We start from the raw sequence: 24,644 nt of genomic DNA, 5'->3' as shown, positions 1-24,644 counted from the left end.
AGTTGGACAAACTTTGATGTATGGGAACACTGGAAGTTCTAATTGTGCAACAGGTTAAAAATTTGGAACGTCGAGACTATGAAAACGTTCCACATATTTTGTCAGACAGAACTTTCAATTGATTTGTTACCATTTCATGCAAATATCAGACTGGTGTTTGGTGTTTATCACCAACTGGGCATTTTAATGAGTGGAACATGAAGAACATGTCAAATGACAGGAATCATGTTGGTTAGTAATAGCAGTCTGATTTTGCATGAGAGTTTAATGAAAGGGTAACAAATCAATTGGATGTTCTGTCTGACAAAATACATAGATGTTTTCGTAATCTGACTTTCCAAATTTTTAAACTGTTCCACAATAATTAAAAGTTCCCCTGTTCCAGTACATCAAAGTTTGTCCGACTAGACACCATTAAGCTATTACCAAATTTTCAGTTTGCTATTAATAAACTTTTTTTGGTGCGCGGGATCCAGGCCTATTAGTTTTATTTTTAAATCCAATAATTTTATTTTTTTATATTCTGCTTTTTCTCTTTTTATCCTTTTTTTCCTTCTGTTCTGTAAATATGCAATGCAAATGAACATTAGCTTGCCTGTACATGATACTCAATTATTTAGATAATTTAAATGATCTTTAACAAATAAAATATTGTACCGACCTTTCCTTTATTCTTCACATTTACATTTATTTACTATATTTCTATAACTTTCTATCTTTTATAACATTTTTTGCGGTTTTTGGGGTCGCTGAATACGAATACGCCATCAGAACCGACCACCTGGTACACAATGCTAAGGCATGTTATTTTCAGGAGTTTGGAGGGTTTTTGGACATCAGGTGCAACGGGGGGTCGGTTTTGATGGCGTATTTTTGCTCAGCTACCCCAAAAACTCCCGAGTAATATGTTTGCATAAATTTAGTGACGAAAACCCTCTAAACTTTAGATGACGTACCTTAGCAGTGAACCTGGACACCAGGTGCCCCGATGGTCAGTTCTGATGGCGTATTCGTCCTCAAGTACACTTATTTTGACATGTTTGTGCACTTTTTGGATGTATATCATGCACTTTAAAATGCAACTATGCATTTCGAGCCATGTTTCTATTGTTGACTTTTTACTGGTGTCATCCTGAACACAATGAAGAAAGTTGTAACTTTCTACGTGCTATATTAAATATCGATTTATTTTTTCATAAATGTCCTGGTCTATTTATTAGTAATCAATACCACTGATTCATTTGTCAAGGTCGTTAAGCCAAATGTTTACGCTCGCGTACTTGTACATTGTACACGTCGTGTGAGTGCCCTGTTTGTCATTGCAATCGCACACTCGTATACTTTCCAAGTATGCGAATAATTCTGTACTTGCGAAGTACACGAGTCGTTTGAGTCCGGCTTTACACATGACAAAAAGAGGCGATTTAACTAATATATTTGTTCTTGCTCTTGGACACTTAAATAAAGCGTTTGATCTAGATCTAACTCGAGGAACGTTGAAATTAATTTGTGCTAATAAATCACTACAGTCAATACTGTTATGTAATAATTTATACAAAAATGTTAATGAACTAATTTCTCTCCTTAATTCTAAACTAACCATGTCAACTCTACAACATAATGTATTATTATCACATCCACGGTTAGGATAGATTCCATCAATTTTAAATATCAGATATTTTATAAGTTTTCTCTGTACTTTTTCAATATCTTTTGTATAACAATTATATATTGGATACCAAACTAAACTGCAATATTCTAATTTTGGACGTACTAGAGAATAGTATAATAATTTTATTGGTGTTATGTTGGTGAAGTTTCTGCAATTCCTAATAATGAAACCGTACATTCTCACAGCTTCAGAAACTTTTTGTTCAATATGCAAATTGAAAGTTAACTTGCAGTCAAAAATGACACCTAAGTCTTTGAGGCTATTACATTTTTCCAAAACAGAGTTCTGAATTATATAGTTAAAGTTAACTCTCGTCAATTTCCTGCAAAAACTCACTACTTTACATTTTGCAGAATTTAATAGTAGTTTGTTATTAGTACACCATGTATCAATAGCAGTTAAGTTACGCTGAAGTTCTAAACAATCGCCAATAGTGTCGATCTTACAGAAAATTTTCAAGTCGTCCGCAAAACACAATTTTTTACAGTTAATTTCTTGAAACAAATCATTAATATAAAGTAAAAGTAATAACGGTCCTAGATTGGAGCCTTGCGGAACACCAGACTTAGACAGAATTAAATCTGACTCAAAGCCATTATGGAATACATACTGTCTCCTTCCTATTAAATAACTACCAAAGAATTTAATTAAATTAACAGAAAATCCTAAATTTGATAACTTGGATAATAAATACGGATGAACCACCTTATCAAATGCCTTCGAGAAATCTGTATATACGACATCAATTTGTCCTTGTTCATCTAATACTTCAGAAATAAATTGTGTCATCACTACCAGGTTTGTGACGGTAGATCGTTTATCTATGAATCCGTGTTGAAAAGGTGCAATATAGCCGCGAACACACTGATATATACGATTATACAGAACAATCTCGAAAATCCTTGAGAAGTTACACAACAGAGAGACAGGTCTGTAATTAGATATATCAGATTTAACTCCATTTTTAAATATAGGACATACTTTTGACTCTTTCCATATTTCAGGATATTTTCCAGTTTCCAAAGACAAGTTAAACAGTTTTTGAAGCGGTTTGACAAATATTCGTGTACAATCTTTAACTAGAAATGCTGGAATATTATCTGGATCAGTCGTCATTTTATTTTTTAATCTTTTAAAAGCTTCCAGAATTTCATTTTCTTCAAATTTCAAAAAATTAATGATTGGTAAATTAAAACCCTGAACGCTGATGTCCTCTGGTTCATTATTGTCAGTAGATATATATACTTTTTCAAAAAATGTTTTAAAAGCGTTGACAATATCCTGGGGATTATCAAAAGTATTTCCCTCATAGCACATTTCACCTGGAATTCGCGATTACTTATTTTTAGTATGTACATAAGAGTACGCTCGCGTACTTGTACATTGTACACGTCGTGTGAGTGCCCTGTTTGTCATTGCAATCGCACACTCGTATACTTTCCAAGTATGCGAATAATTCTGTACTTGCGAAGTACACGAGTCGTTTGAGTCCGGCTTTACACATGACAAAAAGAGGCGATTTAACTAATATATTTGTTCTTGCTCTTGGACACTTAAATAAAGCGTTTGATCTAGATCTAACTCGAGGAACGTTGAAATTAATTTGTGCTAATAAATCACTACAGTCAATACTGTTATGTAATAATTTATACAAAAATGTTAATGAACTAATTTCTCTCCTTAATTCTAAACTAACCATGACAACTCTACAACATAATGTATTATTATCACATCCACGGTTAGGATAGATTCCATCAATTTTAAATATCAGATATTTTATAAGTTTTCTCTGTACTTTTTCAATATCTTTTGTATAACAATTATATATTGGATACCAAACTAAACTGCAATATTCTAATTTTGGACGTACTAGAGAATAGTATAATAATTTTATTGGTGTTATGTTGGTGAAGTTTCTGCAATTCCTAATAATGAAACCGTACATTCTCATAGCTTCAGAAACTTTTTGTTCAATATGCAAATTGAAAGTTAACTTGCAGTCAAAAATGACACCTAAGTCTTTGAGGCTATTACATTTTTCCAAAACAGAGTTCTGAATTATATAGTTAAAGTTAACTCTCGTCAATTTCCTGCAAAAACTCACTACTTTACATTTTGCAGAATTTAATAGTAGTTTGTTATTAGTACACCATGTATCAATAGCAGTTAAGTTACGCTGAAGTTCTAAACAATCGCCAATAGTGTCGATCTTACAGAAAATTTTCAAGTCGTCCGCAAAACACAATTTTTTACAGTTAATTTCTTGAAACAAATCATTAATATAAAGTAAAAGTAATAACGGTCCTAGATTGGAGCCTTGCGGAACACCAGACTTAGACAGAATTAAATCTGACTCAAAGCCATTATGGAATACATACTGTCTCCTTCCTATTAAATAACTACCAAAGAATTTAATTAAATTAACAGAAAATCCTAAATTTGATAACTTGGATAATAAATACGGATGAACCACCTTATCAAATGCCTTCGAGAAATCTGTATATACGACATCAATTTGTCCTTGTTCATCTAATACTTCAGAAATAAATTGTGTCATCACTACCAGGTTTGTGACGGTAGATCGTTTATCTATGAATCCGTGTTGAAAAGGTGCAATATAGCCGCGAACACACTGATATATACGATTATACAGAACAATCTCGAAAATCCTTGAGAAGTTACACAACAGAGAGACAGGTCTGTAATTAGATATATCAGATTTAACTCCATTTTTAAATATAGGACATACTTTTGACTCTTTCCATATTTCAGGATATTTTCCAGTTTCCAAAGACAAGTTAAACAGTTTTTGAAGCGGTTTGACAAATATTCGTGTACAATCTTTAACTAGAAATGCTGGAATATTATCTGGATCAGTCGTCATTTTATTTTTTAATCTTTTAAAAGCTTCCAGAATTTCATTTTCTTCAAATTTCAAAAAATTAATGATTGGTAAATTAAAACCCTGAACGCTGATGTCCTCTGGTTCATTATTGTCAGTAGATATATATACTTTTTCAAAAAATGTTTTAAAAGCGTTGACAATATCCTGGGGATTATCAAAAGTATTTCCCTCATAGCACATTTCACCTGGAATTCGCGATGACTTATTTTTAGTATGTACATAAGACCAAAATGATTTTGTTTCAATGGTAATACTGTCTTGAATGTTTTCAATGTAATTGTTATATGCAGTTTTAATTTGCTGTTTAATAACTTTGCGCAATCTTTTAAATTCTATGTGATATATTTCGTTTCCTGTTTTTCTATACTTTTGACGGTTTTTGGCTTTGTGTTTAATATTTTTAATAATATCTGAGTGATACCAATTTGGATATTCATGTTTATAATTTTTGTATACCGGAACATATCTATCAACTATTGTATACAATATATTATAAAATTGCTTTAATGCTATATTTACATCATCGTAATTATCTAAAAAGTCCCAATTAGTTTGTAATAGTTCAGAATACAGAGAAGTGAAATTTGCTTTCCGAAAATTATACATTTTCGAATTAGAATTTGGTAAAAACCTAATTTCCTTTTTTCCCAAATTATTAATCCTTATCATAAGTGCAGGATGATGACCATCTTCTTTAACCAGTGAAGAATCATCATGAATAATATCACATTTCTCTGATGACATTACTAAATCCAACAAACGACCTAAGTTATTAGGCACATCATTGTATTGAACTAAATTAAATAAACTTAAAAAATCTAATACAGTTGATGTTTTTATATCTAATCTGCTTTGATCTACAAACTTGGGTACATTGAAGTCACCTAATATAACAATGGTTTCATTAAATATATCCAGTTGTTCTAAACATTCAAAAAAGTATTCGAAGTCTTCAGAACTTAACTTATCAATAATATAAAGAACTAAAACATAAAATTTTCTATAACCAACACAACATTTTACAGCTAACATATCGATTAGGGGAAACTGTAGATCGTATGTGGATACATCGATAACAGACGATTTAATCTCCGTCTTCAGCGCTAATAAGACGCCTCCCCCAGTGGTTTTATCTACAACATCAAATTTTCGATCCTTTCTATACACATCGTATTGATCAGGAAACAACTCTAGACTGGACACATTCTTGTTCAACCAGGTCTCACTTAAAGCAATAATGTCATATTCACCCTCACTTACACTAGTATAAAACTCTGAAACTTTAGAGTTAAGACCACGTACATTTTGGTAATAACATATAAGTTCACATCCTACAACACTGTCGGGCTCTATTGGTTTAAAGGCACTACCTTGGGTATACCATTCATATACTTGATTTTGAAAGATCCATTTCCACTCGCATTCATGTTGTTTAGTTCAACCTTTACATTGTTGTAATAATTAATTTGATTTCTAGTTCGATCAAATGACATTGACACATTTTTGTAGTTCCCATTTCTTAGAAATTTAGCTTGCCGTATTAAAGCAAATACATCATTTTCATCATCTAATATGACCTTAATTGGTCGAATTCGCCCTTGGTTAACTTGCCCAAGTCTGAAGAGCTTAATGTTGGCAGTATTCACATTAGGACTTACGCTTGAGATTATTTTTTGAACTTCAGACTTATCGCGATTCTTACGATCATCCTCAGATAGTTGTTGATCCTGTTCCGGCACACCAAAGAAAATAACATTTCGTTTCCTTTCATTTCGTTCGTTGATTTCTTGTATTATTTCTTCCATTTCTAGTGGGTTCGAAGAAGATTTCAAAATCTGGTTATCATTTTTAAGGGCTTGTATTTCAGCCTGAAGTGAGAGAATTAATAATTTTAAGTCCTTAATCTGATTACCAATTTGTCTACAATTTATGCAAGACCAGTCACATCCCTTCTCTTCATCATTAATCAGTTCAAGCTCATTTGCACTAATGTTAACACAAGTATGTCTAAATACTTTAGTACACACAGTACTCGTTATGCTGACGATTCAATCTTAATCTCCGATAACGAGGATAACCTACAGCGAATGGTACAAACTTTCAATACAGTGGCGAAGAACTATAACATGAAAATATCAACAGCCAAGACAAAATCCCTGGTAGTGTCAAGGGAACCCATAAGATGCAAATTAGTAATTAACAACGAACTAATTGAACAAGTCTCGAGATTCCAATATTTGGGAGTCGAAATATGTAGTTATGGAGATGTTAAAGAGAGCGTCCGAAAGCAAGCAAATAAAGCCAATTACGTGTCAGGATGTCTGAGGGATGTCATCTGGAGAAACAAAGATATGAGGCTGGAAGGGAAAGTACTTACGCATATACAAATCATGTGTAAGACCGATCATGACGTACGCGATAGAAACAAGATGTGACACAGCGGAAACCAAGAGGATACTAAGAACATCAGAAATGAGAACGTTGAGGTCAATAACTGGGAAAACACTGAGAGCCAGAATACCGAACGACAGAATAAGAGATCTCTGTAACATACAAGATATAGTACGGTGGGGAAGACAGAGACGACGAGAGTGGAATCAGTATGTGACGAGAATGGACAGCGAGAGAATAGCCCGTATAGCCAGAGATTCGAAGTCAACAGGCAAGAGACCAATAGGAAGGCCCTTTAAAAGGTGGCGAGATAGCTGGCAGTCAACATCACAGCTACGAATACAAGCTCAATATCGGTAAGGAACAGGCCAAGAGGCCTATTATAAGAAGAAGGAGAAGAAGAAGAAGAAGAAGAAGAGATTAAGGATGCTACCAAAAAGTGGTTCCACGAGAGGTTTCAGATTTATTGTTTACATCTGGGACTTCTGATTTCTTGTTATTCTTAATTCAGATAATACCCAGTTTGACAATAATACTTGACTGGTACCTGGTACCTAATAAGGACTTTTATGGGTATTTAGATCTACTCAATATCAAAATTATTCCTGCACTTCAACAGAATGGCCAGTTGCCACAAAATGTTTGGTTTCAACAAGATGGAACGCTTCCCTACTATTACCGATGGGTTATAAATTTTTTGATTATGAATATTACAAATCGATTGCTTATACCTACGTAGAGGATTCATAGATTGGCCTGCTTGTTTTCCGGGCCATTATCCGTTAGAGTTTTTTTTCTTTGGGGTTATCTAAAATCACGTGTTTTCATTAGGCGATCAACATGTTTGCAGGATTTGAAACAAAGAATTATTGACGGAGAATAATCTTTAATAATTGTAAAATCTCTCTTTTAAAACCTGAAAATATACTCGGTGTCCCATTTAAATTAAACATGTTGAGGGTGCTTCCGGTAAAACCGGAAGTACAGTAATAACAAAAATAAGGTGGCAGATGCGTGGTGTGGCGTTGTTTTGTTGTACTGATGGACCTGCTATGATTTATGTGAAGTAGTAAAATTCTTGACTTTTTATGCTTTAGACGTTCACTTTTGATGAACATCAAAACAGCTCAGAAACAGAAAAATGCATAGAATTTTGGAAAGCTGTCATGGAACGAAACCTACAACCTATAAAAGCAAATATAATACGAGAAACAGTGGACTTACAACGCGCAGATTCAGACATAACAGATGAAAAAAAGAATCGAGAAATAGAACAAGCGGTGAAAAGGGCAACTGATAATATACACGCTGAATACAGAGCACTTTGGACATCTCTTATCCAAGAAATTAAAGCCAATAAATTAGAGCAATTAAAAGTAAGTCAAAATAATTTGAAAAATTATTGTAAATTTGTTTATTAATATAAATATGTGTATATTTCCTTCTTCTTTCCATACTCTCTGTCTTTATCCCTATACTAAGAGGGTGCAGATCAAATTTTGGCATCAGCCAATTCCAATGGAGATTTTGCCGAGTTATCTACATTATTTATTAGGTACTATGTCCCTTTTAGAAAAGTGTTAAAGTACGATGTCAAGTATGTGCCACTTCAAATGTTCAATTAGATGTACGAAATTGTGATGTTAAAAAGAAACCAACTAATAAAACAGAAGTAATAACTAAGTTGACACCAGTAGAAGAAAAGGAAAAGTACTGTGGTAAGTATTTGCACATACAGATTGTTTAGGTTTAAATTAGATATACATCCTATAAATGGCAATACTGCCCATAAGCTATGCAGGAGACGTAAACATTAACAAGTGTATTAGTTGTATTATTTGCCGACTGTATAAAGTATATTTGCCCATTTGCCCTTATAGTCATGGGTGATTTCAATGCGAAAATAGGTAACGCAAAAGAAGGGCAACATGTTGGTCCACATGGATTAGGATAGAGAATTCAAAGCGGAGAAACAATGACTATCTTTGCAGCTGAGCATGACTTAATCGTGCCAAACACATTTTACAAACTACCACCTAGACGCCTGTATACGTGGAAATCACCTGGGACAACAGAGAAGACGTTATTATAAGAAATCAAATAGACTATATGCTTGATAACAGAAGATATCGAAATAGTTTCAACGGTTTCAACAGTGTTAAAACCTACCCAGGCACTGATGTTCAAGCTGACCACAATCCTTTAGTGGGCGTGTATAGGACGAAGTTAAAGAAAATATGCGGAATAACTATAAAAAATCATGACATAAGAAAACTAAAATGTAGCAAAGTAAAAGAAACATTCAGCAAAACATTAAATAGAAAATTCAAATAAATTTATAATACAACGGAAAGTACAGAAGATAAGATAGAATCCCTTAATAAAACGATAGACGATATTAAAAACAATTTTATGAAGAACGAAAAATGTAAGAATAAGACATGGATGATGACAGAGATTCTGCAACTAATGGAAAAAGAAGGGAAAACAAGAACGATAACTCCATGTATAAAACATTACAACGAAAGATACATAGAAAGATCAGAGAAGCCAAACAGAAAGAACTGGAGAAAAAATGCCAAGAAATCTAAATTCTACTAAGTAGATACGACGACTTCAACGTACATGAGAAGGTAAGAGAAATTATAGGCAAATGTAAAAATAGAAGAATAAGTAAACTTGTTAATGACAATTAAGAGATAATCATGGACAAAGAGAGTATCGATAATACCTGGAAAAATTACATACGAAATTTATTTTTTGATGAGAGGGAGAACCAGTCGCCAATACCTGCGGAATCAGGACCATCTATACTAGTGGCAGAAATAGAGCAGCCATAATATCACTAAAAGAAGGGAGAGCTCCAGGACCAGACGAAGTACAATCTGTATTTCTTAAACTTCTTGATGGTGAATCTTTAAAAATACTATGTGAATTTTTTAATAATATCTATGACACAGGCAATATCCCAAAAGATTGGCTAGTTTCAGAATTTATTACGTTACCAAAGAAACAGGAAGCAGAAAAGTGCGGAGAATATAGGCTAATAAGTCGAATGAGCCATACATTAAAACTTTTTCTTAAAATTATACATCGTAGAATATACAAGCTGTGCGAAGAGAGAATACAAGACACACAGTTTGGATTCATAATGGCGCGTCCGCATTGGTAAATTTTTCGTACGTATTGAACTAATGGTGCTTCGCAAATTTTTATCAGTGAGGACGCGGTGCTCAGATCATTTGATCTTCGCTAGAAAACGATAACCGATGGAGCGTGTGCATTGTGTGCAAATATTTGCGATGAACAGCTGGTACGCATGAAAAATTTACCAATGCGGACGCGCCATAAGAGTCGTAGGTACAAGAGATGGACTGTTTAGTTTACAGGTATTATTTCAAAGATGCAGAAATATGACTTGCGATATTTGCACCTGCTTTGTGGACTACCAAAAAGCATTTGATACAGTTCAACACCGAAAAATGATGGATGTTCTAACAAAAGCCCAAATGAATGATAAAGACCGCAAGGGCGGGTCCAGGACCGATTTTCGGGAGGGGCCATGAACTTTTTTGGGGAGGGGTATCAGGGGGTCTGTGGGTAACTTTTAAAAATTACGGTTACAATGGTGAGTTTTCAGGCACTTTTCATACACTTTTGAGTTCCATAAAGACATTAAAAACTTATTCTTATTAAAGTATTATTAAAGCCAGTACCAATTTCTACACATTTCTTCGGATCCAAGTGCAGTTCTTTCAACAAGTTTAATACTACTTTTCTCAATGCTTCTCCTGTCAGACCTTGTTCTTTCCTTCTTTCTTGATTTTCATTTATTTTTATGTTCCCATAAGCGTCAATGAACTTGTTTTCAAGTTCAAGGAACAAAGTTTTCACGAATGTTGTTATTGTGTATGTACCTCAAATTTAGAGAAAGCTATTCCACGTGGGATACGTCGGTCGTTTCGTCAAATAGGACAAAGTAATAATTTGCACTTTGAACCTGATTCATTATTTGTTCAATTATTTCTTCACCACAACATGTTATCAATTGATTTTGACTAAGCCGCTAATGTAACGAGCGATCCACAATTATTGGGATCAAAGCTATCTGTGCAAAAAATTACGTATGTCTTGTTTTTAATCTGAAAGGCCGCCAGAGTGTGACGTCACGGTCAACTGCGGCTATCTTCAGTGTTGTTATGATCACTTTTCCAAACAAAGAATAGGTACAGATTGAAAACACGTTGAAAAGTTACCCAATCTCAAGACCTTTTATTTCGTATAAAGTTACAATTTTGGTTCCTCTGCTACTTTTTATGTTCAGTTATAGTGTTTTTTAAGTCGACATATGTACACTGACAAGTATCTGTCAAAGTTGACGTAAACTGGAAAGTATATCTGAATTAATAATAGACATGCACTGTATAGCTATCTCTGTCGTTCAGAGCCACCTACGGTGACAATAATTTTGGATCACACTTTATGTTACTCGGGAAGATGCTGTGGATAAGTATTATTTAAGAGCCTTATCTCCTGATGCGATTTTAAACCTTTAACAATTCCCCTCATTGATGGTCCAGCATCTTCGTCCAGAAGCAGAAGGCCATCATCACGATGGCCTCTTAGACAAATATTTTGTCGACCTAAGAAAACTATATAGACTCTACTATTGGTCGCAGTCTTTCTCTATTTTCTTGTATCTGTTTACTCCTCTGAGAGTCTATCTGTTTAATTACTGACTTTTGCGAGTACGATTACTTTATAGAAAATCCAGGCCCACATGAAAGCACTCCTTGTGGTATGATGTTTTTTCATGGGTTTGTATGGCTCCGTCTTTGCCCATGAGTTTGGCGAAAATTGTTAAAGGTTTCGTGACAAGGTTTGGGCTGTCATTGTCATCCCTTTATTGTGACCATATTTTTTATTAGAAAAATAAAATGCAATATTTGCAAAACAATCCCTTTTGAATGTGCAAAAGTACTAACCAACTCCTTTGTTCTAAGTGCTGATGCCCCAAGTAACGCTTCATTTCGTTTTTATTCTTTGTGTGTACAGAATATGGAAATTGATACGATTTTTATGGTTGTAAAGGTCGTTCTAACAATTGGTACTTTGTAAAATTATCAACATTTTGATTTACAAAACATCATATGTCATTCTTGAAGCTTCTGTTACTGGTTTTGTTCAATTCTAGTCCAGAAGACATATTTATCCCCTGTTTTGTACATAATATACAGGGTGAGTCATGAGGAACTGTACATACTCCTACCTCGTATAGAGGCCCCTATGGGGAATAACAAATGACCATTAAAAAGTGTCTGCTCCCATTGTTTAATAATATACAGGGCGAGTTTCGCATTTTGACAGAAATTTATATTCGTCATAATTTTTGAACGGCCAGATCGATGTGTCTCTTATTTTGGTCAATCGTTACACTATTACCACCTAATCAACTGATTTATTCAAACTAGAAAAAATCAGGTCCGGCTTTAAAAAATTAGTTCGTTTGGGTATTAGAAAAAATTTCACCCTGTATGCGCTTTTTGAAAACTCTAATATTAATTTTACAAATTAGACAAAGTGGCAATTAAAATGACATATTTATTTTTTCCCCACACGATTACTTAATTTTTTATAAAAAAATCAAATTTGTCAAAATCGCAATTTTACCATAAAAATAAAAAAAATTAAACGTTTTCTTAAAATTAAAAGTTTCACCATTTTTTTTTTTTTTTTTCTATAACACGTCTAGATCTAAAACTCCCCATAACACTTCTCTTTGGACTCGATAGTTTAACATAGACGTGATCAAATAGATTTTTAAATTTTTTCACTTAATTTTTGCGATTTAACTTTGCAATTCACGAAGCTGCACCTTTTATTTTTAAAAATTCATAACTTTTACGAGAAGAAGACTGAAAGTCTACAACAATTGTCATAGTCTTCACAATGGTAAGAGATATGTGCTGTAAAAATTTCAGAAAAAAAAATTTTAAATGGAACGTTGTAGCGAGTTAAACCGTGATTTCATCTTTTTTTTTTCATTTTTAGGTTAAAATTCCGATTTTGACAAATTTTATTTTTTAATAAAAAATTAAGTAATCGTGTGGGGAAAAATAAATATGCAATTTTAATTGTCTATTTGTCTTATTTGTAAAATTCATATTAGAGTTTTCAAAAAGCGTATACAGGGTGAAATTTTTTCTAAGACCAAAACGAAAAATTTTTTTAAATCCGGGCCTGATTTTTTTCTAGTTTGAATAAATCAGTTGATTGGGTGGTAACATAAATTAAATATTTGTTAAAAAAAAATTAATTTTTGTAATAAAAGTAAATTTTTTTAAATCTATGGTTCACTTTGCCAAACTTTTAATTATTATTCATAGTCAAATTTGATTTTTTTTATAAAAAAAATTAGGTAATCAAGTGGGGAAAAAATATGCCATTTAAATTGCCTATTTGTCTAATTTGTAAAATTCATATTAGAGTTCTTAAAAAGCGTATACAGGGTGAAATTTTTTCTAAGACCCAAACGAACTAATTTTTTAAAGCCGGACCTAATTTTTTTCTAGTTTGAATAAATCAGTTGATTGGGTGGTAACATAAATCAAATATTTGTTAAAAAAAAATAATTTTTGTAATAAAAGTTAATTTTTTTAAATCTATGGTTTACTTTACCAAACTTTTAATTCATAGTCAAATTTGATTTTTTTATAAAAAATTAAGTAATCGTGTGGGGAAAAATATAAATATGGCATTTTAATTGCCTATTTGTCTAATTTGTAAAATTTATATTGGAGTTTTCAAAAAGCGTATACAGGGTGAAATTTTTCCTAAGACCCAAACGAACTAATTTTTTAAAGCAGAACCTGATTTTTTTCTAGTTTGAATAAATCAGTTGATTAGGTGGTAATAGTGTAACGATTGACAAAAATAAGAGACACATCGATCTGACCGTTCAAAAATTATGACGAATACAAATTTCTGTCAAAATGCGAAACTCGCCCTGTATATTATTAAACAATGGGAGCAGACACTTTTTAATGGTCATTTGTTATTCCCCATAGGAGCCTCTATACGAGGTAGGAGTATGTACAGTTCCTCATGACTCACCCTGTACCTATATGTGTTTGAAACTAAAACCTTCTATTTTTTTAATTCTCGGAGGGGGCCATGGCCCCCTCCCTGGATCCGCCCTTGAAAGACCGGCGTATAATACAAAATTTATACTGGAACCAATCAGCCACAATAAGAACAAATCTTGGAGATGAACCAACGGAAGCGATCCAGATTCTACGGGGTGTAAGACAAGTATGTATACTTTCACCTATATTATTTAACCTATATTCAGAGGAAATATTTAGTGAAGCCTTGGAAAATAGCGAACATGGAATACTCCTAAATGGAGAACGCCTAAACAACATCCGCTATGCAGACGATGCCGTTATTTTTGCAGACAGTTTGAACAGTTTACAACAACTAAGTAAATAAAGTAAGTGAAAGATTTGGACTACAAGTAAATATATCAAAAACCAAATTTATGGTCATCAGCAAAAATGAAATTTGAGACGCCCAACTGCTTATCAAGAATACACCAGTGGACCGAGTAAAACAGTATACCTATCTTAGAATAATAGTAAACGAACGATGGGATCACTCACAAGAAATAAAATGTAGAATAGAGAAGGCTAGGAGTGCATTCAATAACATGGTCAAACTCTTTAAAATTCACAACCTTAATCTGGAGATAAAAGTATGGCTCCTACGATGTTATATCTTCTTAATATTATATTACGGAGTTGAATCCTGGACACTCACTGAAGCGGTGGAGAAAAAACTTTAAGCCTTCGAGATTTGGCTATACAGGCTAATCCTAAGGATATCATGGACGGACAAGATAACCAACGAGACCGTATTACGAAAAATGGGGAAAGAAAGAGAGGTGATGTATACCTTTAAAAGGAGAAAGTTAGTATATTCCGGACACATAATGAGAAACGGGACTAAATACAGATTACTGAAGGTTATCCTGCAAGGAAAGTATTAGGAAAGCGAGGAATTGGGAGAAGAATATCATGGTTAAAAAACTTGAGGAAATGGTTCTCCACAACAACAACTAATCTATTTAAAGCATCAGTTAATAAAATAATTATAACCAGAATGATCGCCAATATTCGAAACGAATAGGCACCAACAGAAGAAGAAGTATCAATTCACCAGAAAAATAGAGATGGTTATTTCGTTTAGTTTTTGAACATTCTTGGACAATCGTTACTTATTTAATCGCTTAAATTATTCATTAATTTAATTAATAGCATTATTTTTTCACTAATTATGTATTCAGTGATTACAATAATTTATATATTATGCAATAAAAACTAATAATAGAGAAAAGAGAAAAATTAATAAAGTGATTTTAATTACACACTGTTAGGAACCAGTAGATAAATTTTTAACATATTTAACAATTAAAATACAATTTCTGTCTGTTTTCTGATTGTGCCTTCATGTCGCACTGCCATTCCATTTTTTCCGTGGTCGGCCTACGACCAATCATCTTAGAGGCTTAGGGAATACCAAAATGTTTCATTGCTCTATACATATTAAATTTAAAAAACAGTAAATCCTGTATAAAAGGTATATTTAAAAAACCCTCAAAAGGGCCACATCAAATTCACATAACTAGTTTTCGACTGGTTTACCAGTCATCATCAGTGCTTACCTAAAATGAATATAACCTGTTAAAAAAGGCAAAGATGTTGAAATTTTGACTAGGGTAAAAAATATTAGGTTATACTCACGTGCAATGTACATGCTAACCACCAAGATAGTATTATACAAAAATATGTGGGCCAAAGCCCAGTAAAAGTAGTCCATCAAGGAAACATAGGTATAAAATGATACCTTAAGCCTGGATGTTTAAAATATTATCTAATTTGCCCTAGGTAACATCTGAGATCTAGATATGACTTGTTCACATGTTGGAAGTGAGACAGCAAGTGAAAATGAAATGGTTGGGAACCTCGGAACGATGACAAGACAAACGACAGTTCCACAGGTAGTTTAACATAACCTGTCATATTTAAGAGTAAGGTATGCAGATTGTTAAAATTAGAAATGATGTAACAACACACCCAATGTGAAAATTTTTTAACAATCTGCAATTTTTAACAATCTGCATACCTTACTCTTAAATATGACAGGTTATTTTAAACTACCTGTGGAACTGTCGTTTGTCTTGTCATCGTTCCGAGGTTCCCAACCATTTCATTTTCACTTGCCGTCTCACTTCCAACATGTGAACAAGTCATATCTAGATCTCAGATGTTACCTAGGGCAAATTAGATAATATTTTAAACATCCAGGCTTAAGGTAGCATTTTATACCTATGTTTCCTTGACGGACTACTTTTACTGGGCTTTGACCCACATATTTTTGTATGATACTATCTTGGTGGTTAGCATGTACATTGCACGTGAGTATAACCTAATATTTTTTTACCCTAGTCAAAATTTCAACATCTATGCCTTTCTTATCAGGTTATATTCATTTTAGGTAAGCACTGATGATGACTGGTAAACCAGTCGAAAACTAGTTATGTGAATTTGATGTGGCCCTTTTGAGGATTTTTTAAATATACCTTTTATACAGGATTTACCATTTTTTGTATCACATGGTATACAGCCAACTACAGGAAAACTTTTGTCCTTGTGGATATTAAATTTATTTTTGTAAACTGATTGTAGCTATACCTCGATCCAAACAGAAAAAAGTAACTGATGTAAAGGGAAGAAAGAAGTCAAAAAAATCCTGCCTAAGAAAAGATGGTGATTGTGATTGTCTTAAAAAGGGATGTAAATGTCCCTTTCCATACGTATTAAAACATAAAGCAGATGCTGACAAAGGTATATTGTATTTTTAATATTTATGTTTTATATTTTATATTTTTTAATTTACTAAAGTAAAAAATATATTTAGTGCTATGTATCGTTTTTCTTTCCTTCCTGTTCTCAAAAATTTAAAACCATTTTTGTTCTTCCTCTCTATGGTCTCCAATATACAGGGTGTAACAAAAATACAGGTCATAAATTAAATCACCTATTTTGGGACCAAAAATAGTTCGAATGAACCTAACTTACCTTAGTACAAATATGCTCATAAAAAAAGTTACAGCTCTTTGAAGTTACAAAATGAAAATCGACTCTTTCGAATATATTTATATTATCGAAAACTATTAGAGATTTTTTATTGAAAATGGACAAGTGGCATTTTTATGGCAGGAATATCTTAATGAAAAATTATAGTGAAATTTGTGCACCCCAGAAAATTTTTATGGCAGTTTTGTTCCCTTAAACCCCCCCCAAACTTTTGTGTACGTTCCAATTAAATTATTATTGTGATGCCATTAGATAAATTCAATATTTTTAAAACTTTTTTGGCTCTTAATATTTTTTCGACAAGGCAGATTTTATCGAGTTGCAGCTTCTTTTCTAATATCTGTACATAAAGATTTTATGGGGGTTTTGTTCTTTTAAACCCCCCAAATGGTTGTGTACGTTCCAATTAAACTATTACTGCGATACCATTAGTTAAACACAGTGTTTTTATTTTTTTTTTGCTTCTTTGTATTTTTCGATAAGGCACCTTTTATCGAGATGTGGCTTCTTTTTTAATATGGTTCAAAATATACCTAAAAATTTAAATCAAAAATAAATTTTCCTATTATTATCAAGTCTCCATAATCGTACTTATAGTATAAGAGCTGTGAGACATTTTTGAGTAGGTATTTTAGGCAACCTGAAAATTTTTCAGGTGACTCTTCCATGATAGCCTAATACAAAAATGCCGGTCTGGCTGGAGGGTAGCGGTTATTTTCTCCAAAAATCCTCCCAAAGTTAAAAAAGGGTAAAAATTGTTATTACAAAAAATATCATTGATATGACTTGAAAGTAAATTTAAATATTCAAATATAAAGAAAATAAACAGGCCAGGCGATTTGAGGGCGATTTTAACTCTGCAAGATACTTGCATGGGCGCCGCAGGATTATTTTCAGGGGGTGCATCCGAACTTCAGAAGATTTCATCTGAATCTGTACATACTATTAACGAGTATAAAATATACAACTATCCATGCATAGCTATGTACAATTCCTTTCGGACAGGGAGGTGCAATTGTTATTTTGACAGGGTATTTTTTAATTTTAAAAATAAATATTCTACAGAAGACAGGTTTTTTTGGTGAAATTTTCCAATTGCCATGTGATCAAACAAATTACGCGTGCATATTTTTTTTAACATCCCATTTATTTACAATCTGTAATAATGATTACAATAAGTAAATTCTTTAACAATTAAAAGAGACTTGAAGGAGACTGTCCAGTGACAATAACCTATAAAATCATAATTTTAGTACTTAACAAAATTATTGGTGACTAATAAATAAAACCCTATAAATAAAACTCTATAATAAATAAAATATTTTTAAAAATTTAAAATTTAAAATTTAAAATCTTGTTCGTAGATCGCTTGGAGTGTGGCGCTTTAGCCTTCTGTTTGCCTGGGGTCTCATTAGGTTCTTCGCTAGCCTGTTGGGGTGGTTTTGTAGTCGGATGTCGTATTTTTGGGCGTAACTGGCAATTTCTTCTTTGACAGTCTTCATTTGTAGATCACGATTGATGTGTTCATTGGGCATGTACCACGGTGCATTTGTGATAATGCGCAAGGTTTTCGATTGGAATCTCTCCAGGATGTCGATATTGGATCTCGACGCAGATCCCCACAGTTGGATACCATAGCTCCATATTGGCTTAATCACTGCCTTGTATACTAAAATTTTATTGTACAAACTCAGTTGTGACCTTTTTCCTATCAGCCAGTACATTTTATTGAGTTTCAGACCCAACTGTTTTCTTTTCGTGAATATGTGTTTCTTCCACGTTAATCTGCGGTCCAAGTGCATACCTAGGTATTTTACGTCATCCTTTTGTTGTAGTACTTGATTATTTATTGAGACGGTTGGGCACGTATCTTTTCGATTAGTGAACGTTATATGTACTGACTTGCTTTCGTTTACTTTAATTCGCCATGTTTTTAACCAGATATTTATACTGTCGAGATTTGTCTGGAGCAGTTGCGAGGCGATGTACGGGTTTGAGTGAGCTGCAATGATTGCTGTGTCATCTGCATATGTGGCTGTGATGATGTTTTGGCTTGTAGGAAGATCTGCTGTGTAGAGTAGGTAGAGAACTGGTCCAAGGACACTACCCTGAGGTACTCCAGCGTTGATTGGATATAAGTTAGTGCACTGATCTTTAACTTTTACAAGGAAATGGCGGTCGGAGAGATAGGACTTGAGGATTAGAAAGTAGTTGAGAGGAAGGACTTTTCTTATTTTGTATAGCAAGCCAGTGTGCCAGACTTTATCAAAAGCCTACGAGACATCCAAAAAGGCTGCAGAGCAGTATTGCTTCTCTTCTAAGGCTTTGTTTATCGAATTGCAGACTCGATGAATTTGCTCGGTGGTAGCATGTTGTTGTCTAAATCCAAACTGGTGGTTGGGTATTAGCTGCTTTTCCACGAGGATTGGCTGTAATCTGTCTAGTAAGAGTTTTTCAAAAACCTTTGACATCACTGAAAGTAGACTGATAGGTCTATAGGACTTAACTTCTTCTACAGGCTTGCCTGGTATGGGTATTAAGATGATTTGTGCCACTTTCCACAAAAGGGGATAGTAACCAGTTCTTAAGATTGCGTTAAAATCTGTGTCAAATATTGCACGCCTTTCTTGGGAAGTTCTTTTAAAATTCTTGCAGTGATTAAGTCGAACCCTGGGGACTTTTTCGGATTCATATCTGTTTGGATTTTGTTGAAAACTTGTTTGGCTGTGAATTTCTCCAACGGTGCTTCTAGTTGGTATGGATATTCTAAATACAATTGAATATTATCTTCTGCATCAGAGTTGTTGTTTTGGGCATGTGGTTGGAACACTTCCTCCAGGTATTTGGCAAAGACTGTAGCTTTTTCGTTGTTACTTTTAGCCCATCGTCCGTTACTGGCCCGGATAGGCGGATTAGAGAGTTGTGGTCTGTTAATCTTTCGTGTTGCCTTCCATAGCGAGTATTCGGAGGTTTCCGTAGCAGATAGATTTTGTAGATATCGTTTTATGTCGTTGTTTTTATTGTTGTTTAATAAAGTTTTTAGTCGCGCTGTAGCTTGGTTTAATCTATTTTTATCCTGGGGTGCACGGGTTCTTTGTATACTTTCCTTAGTCTTCTTTTTTCTGCGATTTTTTCTTTTATTTCGTTGGGTAAATCTTTGTCTATGATTGTTCTTGGTTGTTTAGGTGTTGACTGCCAGCCAGCTTCCTGAATTATCCTATTTAATTGATTTACTGCTTCGTCAATTTCGCCATCCGATTTTAGTGGGATGTTTAGGTCCAGTCTCTCATCAAGGATAGCCCGGAATTTAATCCAATTGGTATATTTACTACTTAGATATGGTGGAGGTTGTGTTTCGAGGATATTCGTAGATATCATGACCAAGACAGGAGAGTGGTCGGATGAAAGATCGAAACAAGATTGTGCTGTCTGGGATTCAAGTGGTATTCCTTTAGTCACACAGAAATCAACCAAATCTGGAATTTTGTTTGTGTCTGTGGGCCAGTATGTGGGTTCGCCAGTAGATATGTATTTAAGGTTGTTGGTTTCCATTGCCATGTATAATTGCCTACCTTTCGGAGTTATTAGCCTGGATCCCCAGTGAGTGTGTTTTGCGTTATAATCGCCGCCTGCTAGAAACCTGTTTCCAAGTGTGTTGAAGAATTCTTGGTATTGATTTTTGGCTATAGTATGTCGTGGTGGACTATATATTGCAGTTACTGTTAAAGGACCGTTCCAGTCTTCTATGCTAATACTTGTTGCTTGTATATAGTCTCTTTTAAACTTATTTAACTCGTGGTGTTTTATAGATGACTTAATTATGATTGCAGTTCCTCCATGTGCAGTGCCATCTGGATGTTTGGTGTTATATATTGCATAGTTGGGAATTCTCAAATAGCTTCTATTTGTAAAGTGTGTTTCAGATATTAACATTATGTCGATGTTGTGTATTAGTATAAAAGCTTTAACTTCTTGAGCATGACTGGACAAGTGGCATTTTTATGGCAGGAATATCTTAATGAAAAATTATAGTGAAATTTGTGCACCCCAGAAAATTTGTATGGCAGTTTTGTTCCCTTAAACCCCCCCAAACTTTTGTGTACGTTCCAATTAAATTATTATTGTGATGCCATTAGATAAATTCAATATTTTTAAAACTTTTTTGGCTCTTAATATTTTTTCGACAAGGCAGATTTTATCGAGTTGCAGCTTCTTTTCTAATATATGTACATAAAGATTTTGTGGGGGTTTTGTTCCTTTAAACCCCCCAAATGGTTGTGTACGTTCCAATTAAACTATTACTGCGATATCATTAGTTAAACACAGTGTTTTTATTTTTTTTTTTGCTTCTTTGTATTTTTCGATAAGGCACCTTTTATCGAGATGTGGCTTCTTTTTTAATATGGTTCAAAATATACCTAAAAATTTAAATCAAAAATAAATTTTCCTATTATTATCAAGTTTCCATAATCGTACTTATAGTATAAGAGCTGTGAGACATTTTTGAGTAGGTATTTTAGGCAACCTGAAAATTTTTCAGGTGACTCTTCCATGATAGCCTAATACAAAAATGCCGGTCTGGCTGGAGGGTAGCGGTTATTTTCTCCAAAATCCTCCCAAAGTTAAAAAAGGGTAAAAATTGTTATTACAAAAAATATCATTGATATGACTTGAAAGTAAATTTAAATATTCAAATATAAATAAAATAAACAGGCCAGGCGATTTGAGGGCGATTTTAACTCTGCAAGATACTTGCATGGGCGCCGCAGGATTATTTTCAGGGGGTGCATCCGAACTTCAGAAGATTTCATCTGAATCTGTACATACTATTAACGAGTATAAAATATACAACTATCCATGCATAGCTATGTACAATTCCTTTCGGACAGGGAGGTGCAATTGTTATTTTGACAGGGTATTTTTTAATTTTAAAAATAAATATTCTACAGAAGACAGGTTTTTTTTGGTGAAATTTTCCAATTGCCATGTGATCAAACAAATTACGCGTGCATATAAATGAAAACCGCTATAAGTAAGCAGCAGTGTGAGAAAGAGCGTATACCGATAGCTATTTGCGTGCTCTATTGTAGTTGAGTGAGTCCGTTCGCTCGAGAAAATCACGTGACCTGGCGATATCCATGTTTTTGTGCCTCGAAACGTTAGAGTAATTATTAAATGTATTATAGTTTTTTAAGTAATTTTTCTTAATTAAAGGCAAATAATACGTACTATACAATAGATTTTGCAAATATGATAGAAAAAGACAAATTTATTATTATAAATATATAGGTAGAAAATATAAAACTATAAACTAAATTCATTCGGTGTCCGAATCTTGTACTTCTTCTTCAAACTCCTCATCTGAGCTTAAATGTTCATGCTGTTCTTCTTCATCAGACTCCCCTCGAGACTCAGATTCCTCTTCTACATGATCTGTAAATAGTTGTAATATATATTAACTATACTGGTTGTATACGAACCAGTTATTTAAATCTGAGACTTTTCGTGTTGAAAGTTCTTTCTGGTACATCCTTAATCTGCGACTTTAACCATTTATAAGACCGCAGACGACGAATATAGAAAACATCCTTGCAATCTCATTCCGTTTTCATTCGTCTAGGAAAAGGACAATCGAGGAACTTCCTAGTACTCAAATCAGAGTAAAGATAGAAAAGTAAAAGATGGTTTTGCTTGTTTTTGATTTAGAGGGATGCACAATCGCTGGACAGCTGTTTCTACAATTTCAGGATTTATCAACAGCGCTAGCATGCACTCCCCTGAATCGAAAAATCAATAGGGAATCTGAAAGATCATTCAAATTCCCATTGGGACGCGATCCAGCGACATCTCTTAAGAGGAAACAGTAGCGATCAACAGGTAGCGAAAACTCGTTCCAAGATAGCGGCTGTAATTTTGAATATTTTTTCGAGATATTTGGCACACGTATTCGTAAAATAATAAAGAATGGCGGTACAGAGCCCAATTTGAAAAATATATTAATTTGTGAAAATTACTCTGTAATTAAATACAATATTAAAAAAACGAGCCTGTACCGCCATTAAGAAGAACAAAAAAATACACTTTCTTCAAATAAACTTTTTTTCCGATGCCTAGGTTTTGTGTCATTTTGGAACTACTAAAATCTTTTTATTTCATTAGTAGTTCCAAAATGACACAAAATCTAGGCATCGGATAAAAAAGTTTATTTGAAGAAAGTGTATTTTTTTGTTCTTCTTAATGGCGGTACAGGCTCGTTTTTTTAATATTGTATTTAATTACAGAGTAATTTCCACATATTAATATATTTTTCAAATTGGGCGCTGTACCGCCATTCTTTATTATATTACGAACACGTGTGCCAAATATCTCGAACAAATATTCAAAATTACAGCCGCAATCTTGAAACGCGTTTTGGCTACCTGTTGATCGCTACTGTATCACCTTAACAAACTGAATTGTGCATCCCTCTGAATCAAAAACAAGCAAAACCATCTTTTATTTTTCTATCTTTACTCAGATTTGAGTACTAGGAAGTTCCTCTTCTGTCCTTTTCCTAGACGAATGAAAGCGGAATGTGATTGCAAGGAGTCCTTTTTGTTTTCTATATTCGTCGTCTGCGGTCTTATAAATTATTAAAGTCGCAGATTAAGGATGTACCAAAAAGAACTTTCAACACGAAAACTCTCACATTTTAATTTTGGAGAATTATATAATTATATACAGCGTGTCTACTTAAGTTGGAAACATATGGGAAACTTTTTTATTATTAATTTTACGAAAAAAAGTTATTCGTTATAAAAAGTTCTGCATGTCCCAAAACCTAATATTCAATAATCAGATATCAAGTTTTCTCAATATTATACGAGGTATGTCAAAAAATATGAATTTCGGTCAAGGGTAAAGTACCTTTATTTCTCTCAATATCGAAATTTCTTATGATAAGAAGTTGTTTGGAATTAAAAACTAAGATCAAATATGCAATTACATGCTTCTAATTGAAATAAAAATGTTTTCTCAAATTTATGGATACCCAACATCGTTGTTAAATATTACAAATATGATAACTCGTTTATTATTCATTTTACGAAAAAAAGTTATTCTTCATAAAAAGCTTTGCATGGTCTAAAACCTAAGACACAACCATGATATATCAACTTTTATTAATTTTATACGAGGTGTGTCAAAAAATATGAAATTCTCTCAAAATTATAGTACCTTTATATTTCACAATATTTCAATTAGAAGGATGTAATTGCATATTGAAACATAGTTTTTAATTCGAAACAACTTTTTTAATAACGCTTTTCAATATTGTAAAAAATAAAGGTACTTTACTCTTGAGTGAAATTCATATTTTTTGACATACCTCGTATAAAATTAATAAAATGTGATATCTGATGGTTACATCTTCGGTCTTAGGACATACAGAGCTTTTTATAAAGAATACCTTTTTTTCGTAAAAGTAATAATAAAAGAGTTATCGTATGTGTAATAAATAAAAACGAAGTTAGTATCAATA

At 33.3% G+C, this 24,644-nt stretch overlaps 1 protein-coding gene across 1 annotated transcript in view; it reads left to right on the top strand.

Annotated features, from left to right (window-relative positions):
* The window catches only part of LOC126883308 (uncharacterized), a 75,329-nt gene that overhangs the window by 18,665 nt on the left and 32,020 nt on the right, over nucleotides 1–24,644 (top strand). The window contains exons 3-5 of the mRNA XM_050648677.1: nucleotides 8,066–8,344; nucleotides 8,542–8,686; nucleotides 16,715–16,873. Of these exons, the coding sequence (XP_050504634.1) occupies nucleotides 8,066–8,344; nucleotides 8,542–8,686; nucleotides 16,715–16,873 (583 nt within the window). The remainder of the gene's footprint in view (nucleotides 1–8,065; nucleotides 8,345–8,541; nucleotides 8,687–16,714; nucleotides 16,874–24,644) is intronic.

The sequence above is a fragment of the Diabrotica virgifera genome, chromosome 4, assembly GCF_917563875.1.
Source record: "Diabrotica virgifera virgifera chromosome 4, PGI_DIABVI_V3a".
NCBI classification, from domain to species: domain Eukaryota; kingdom Metazoa; phylum Arthropoda; class Insecta; order Coleoptera; family Chrysomelidae; genus Diabrotica; species Diabrotica virgifera.
This window is presented reverse-complemented; position numbering and strand designations above follow the sequence as displayed.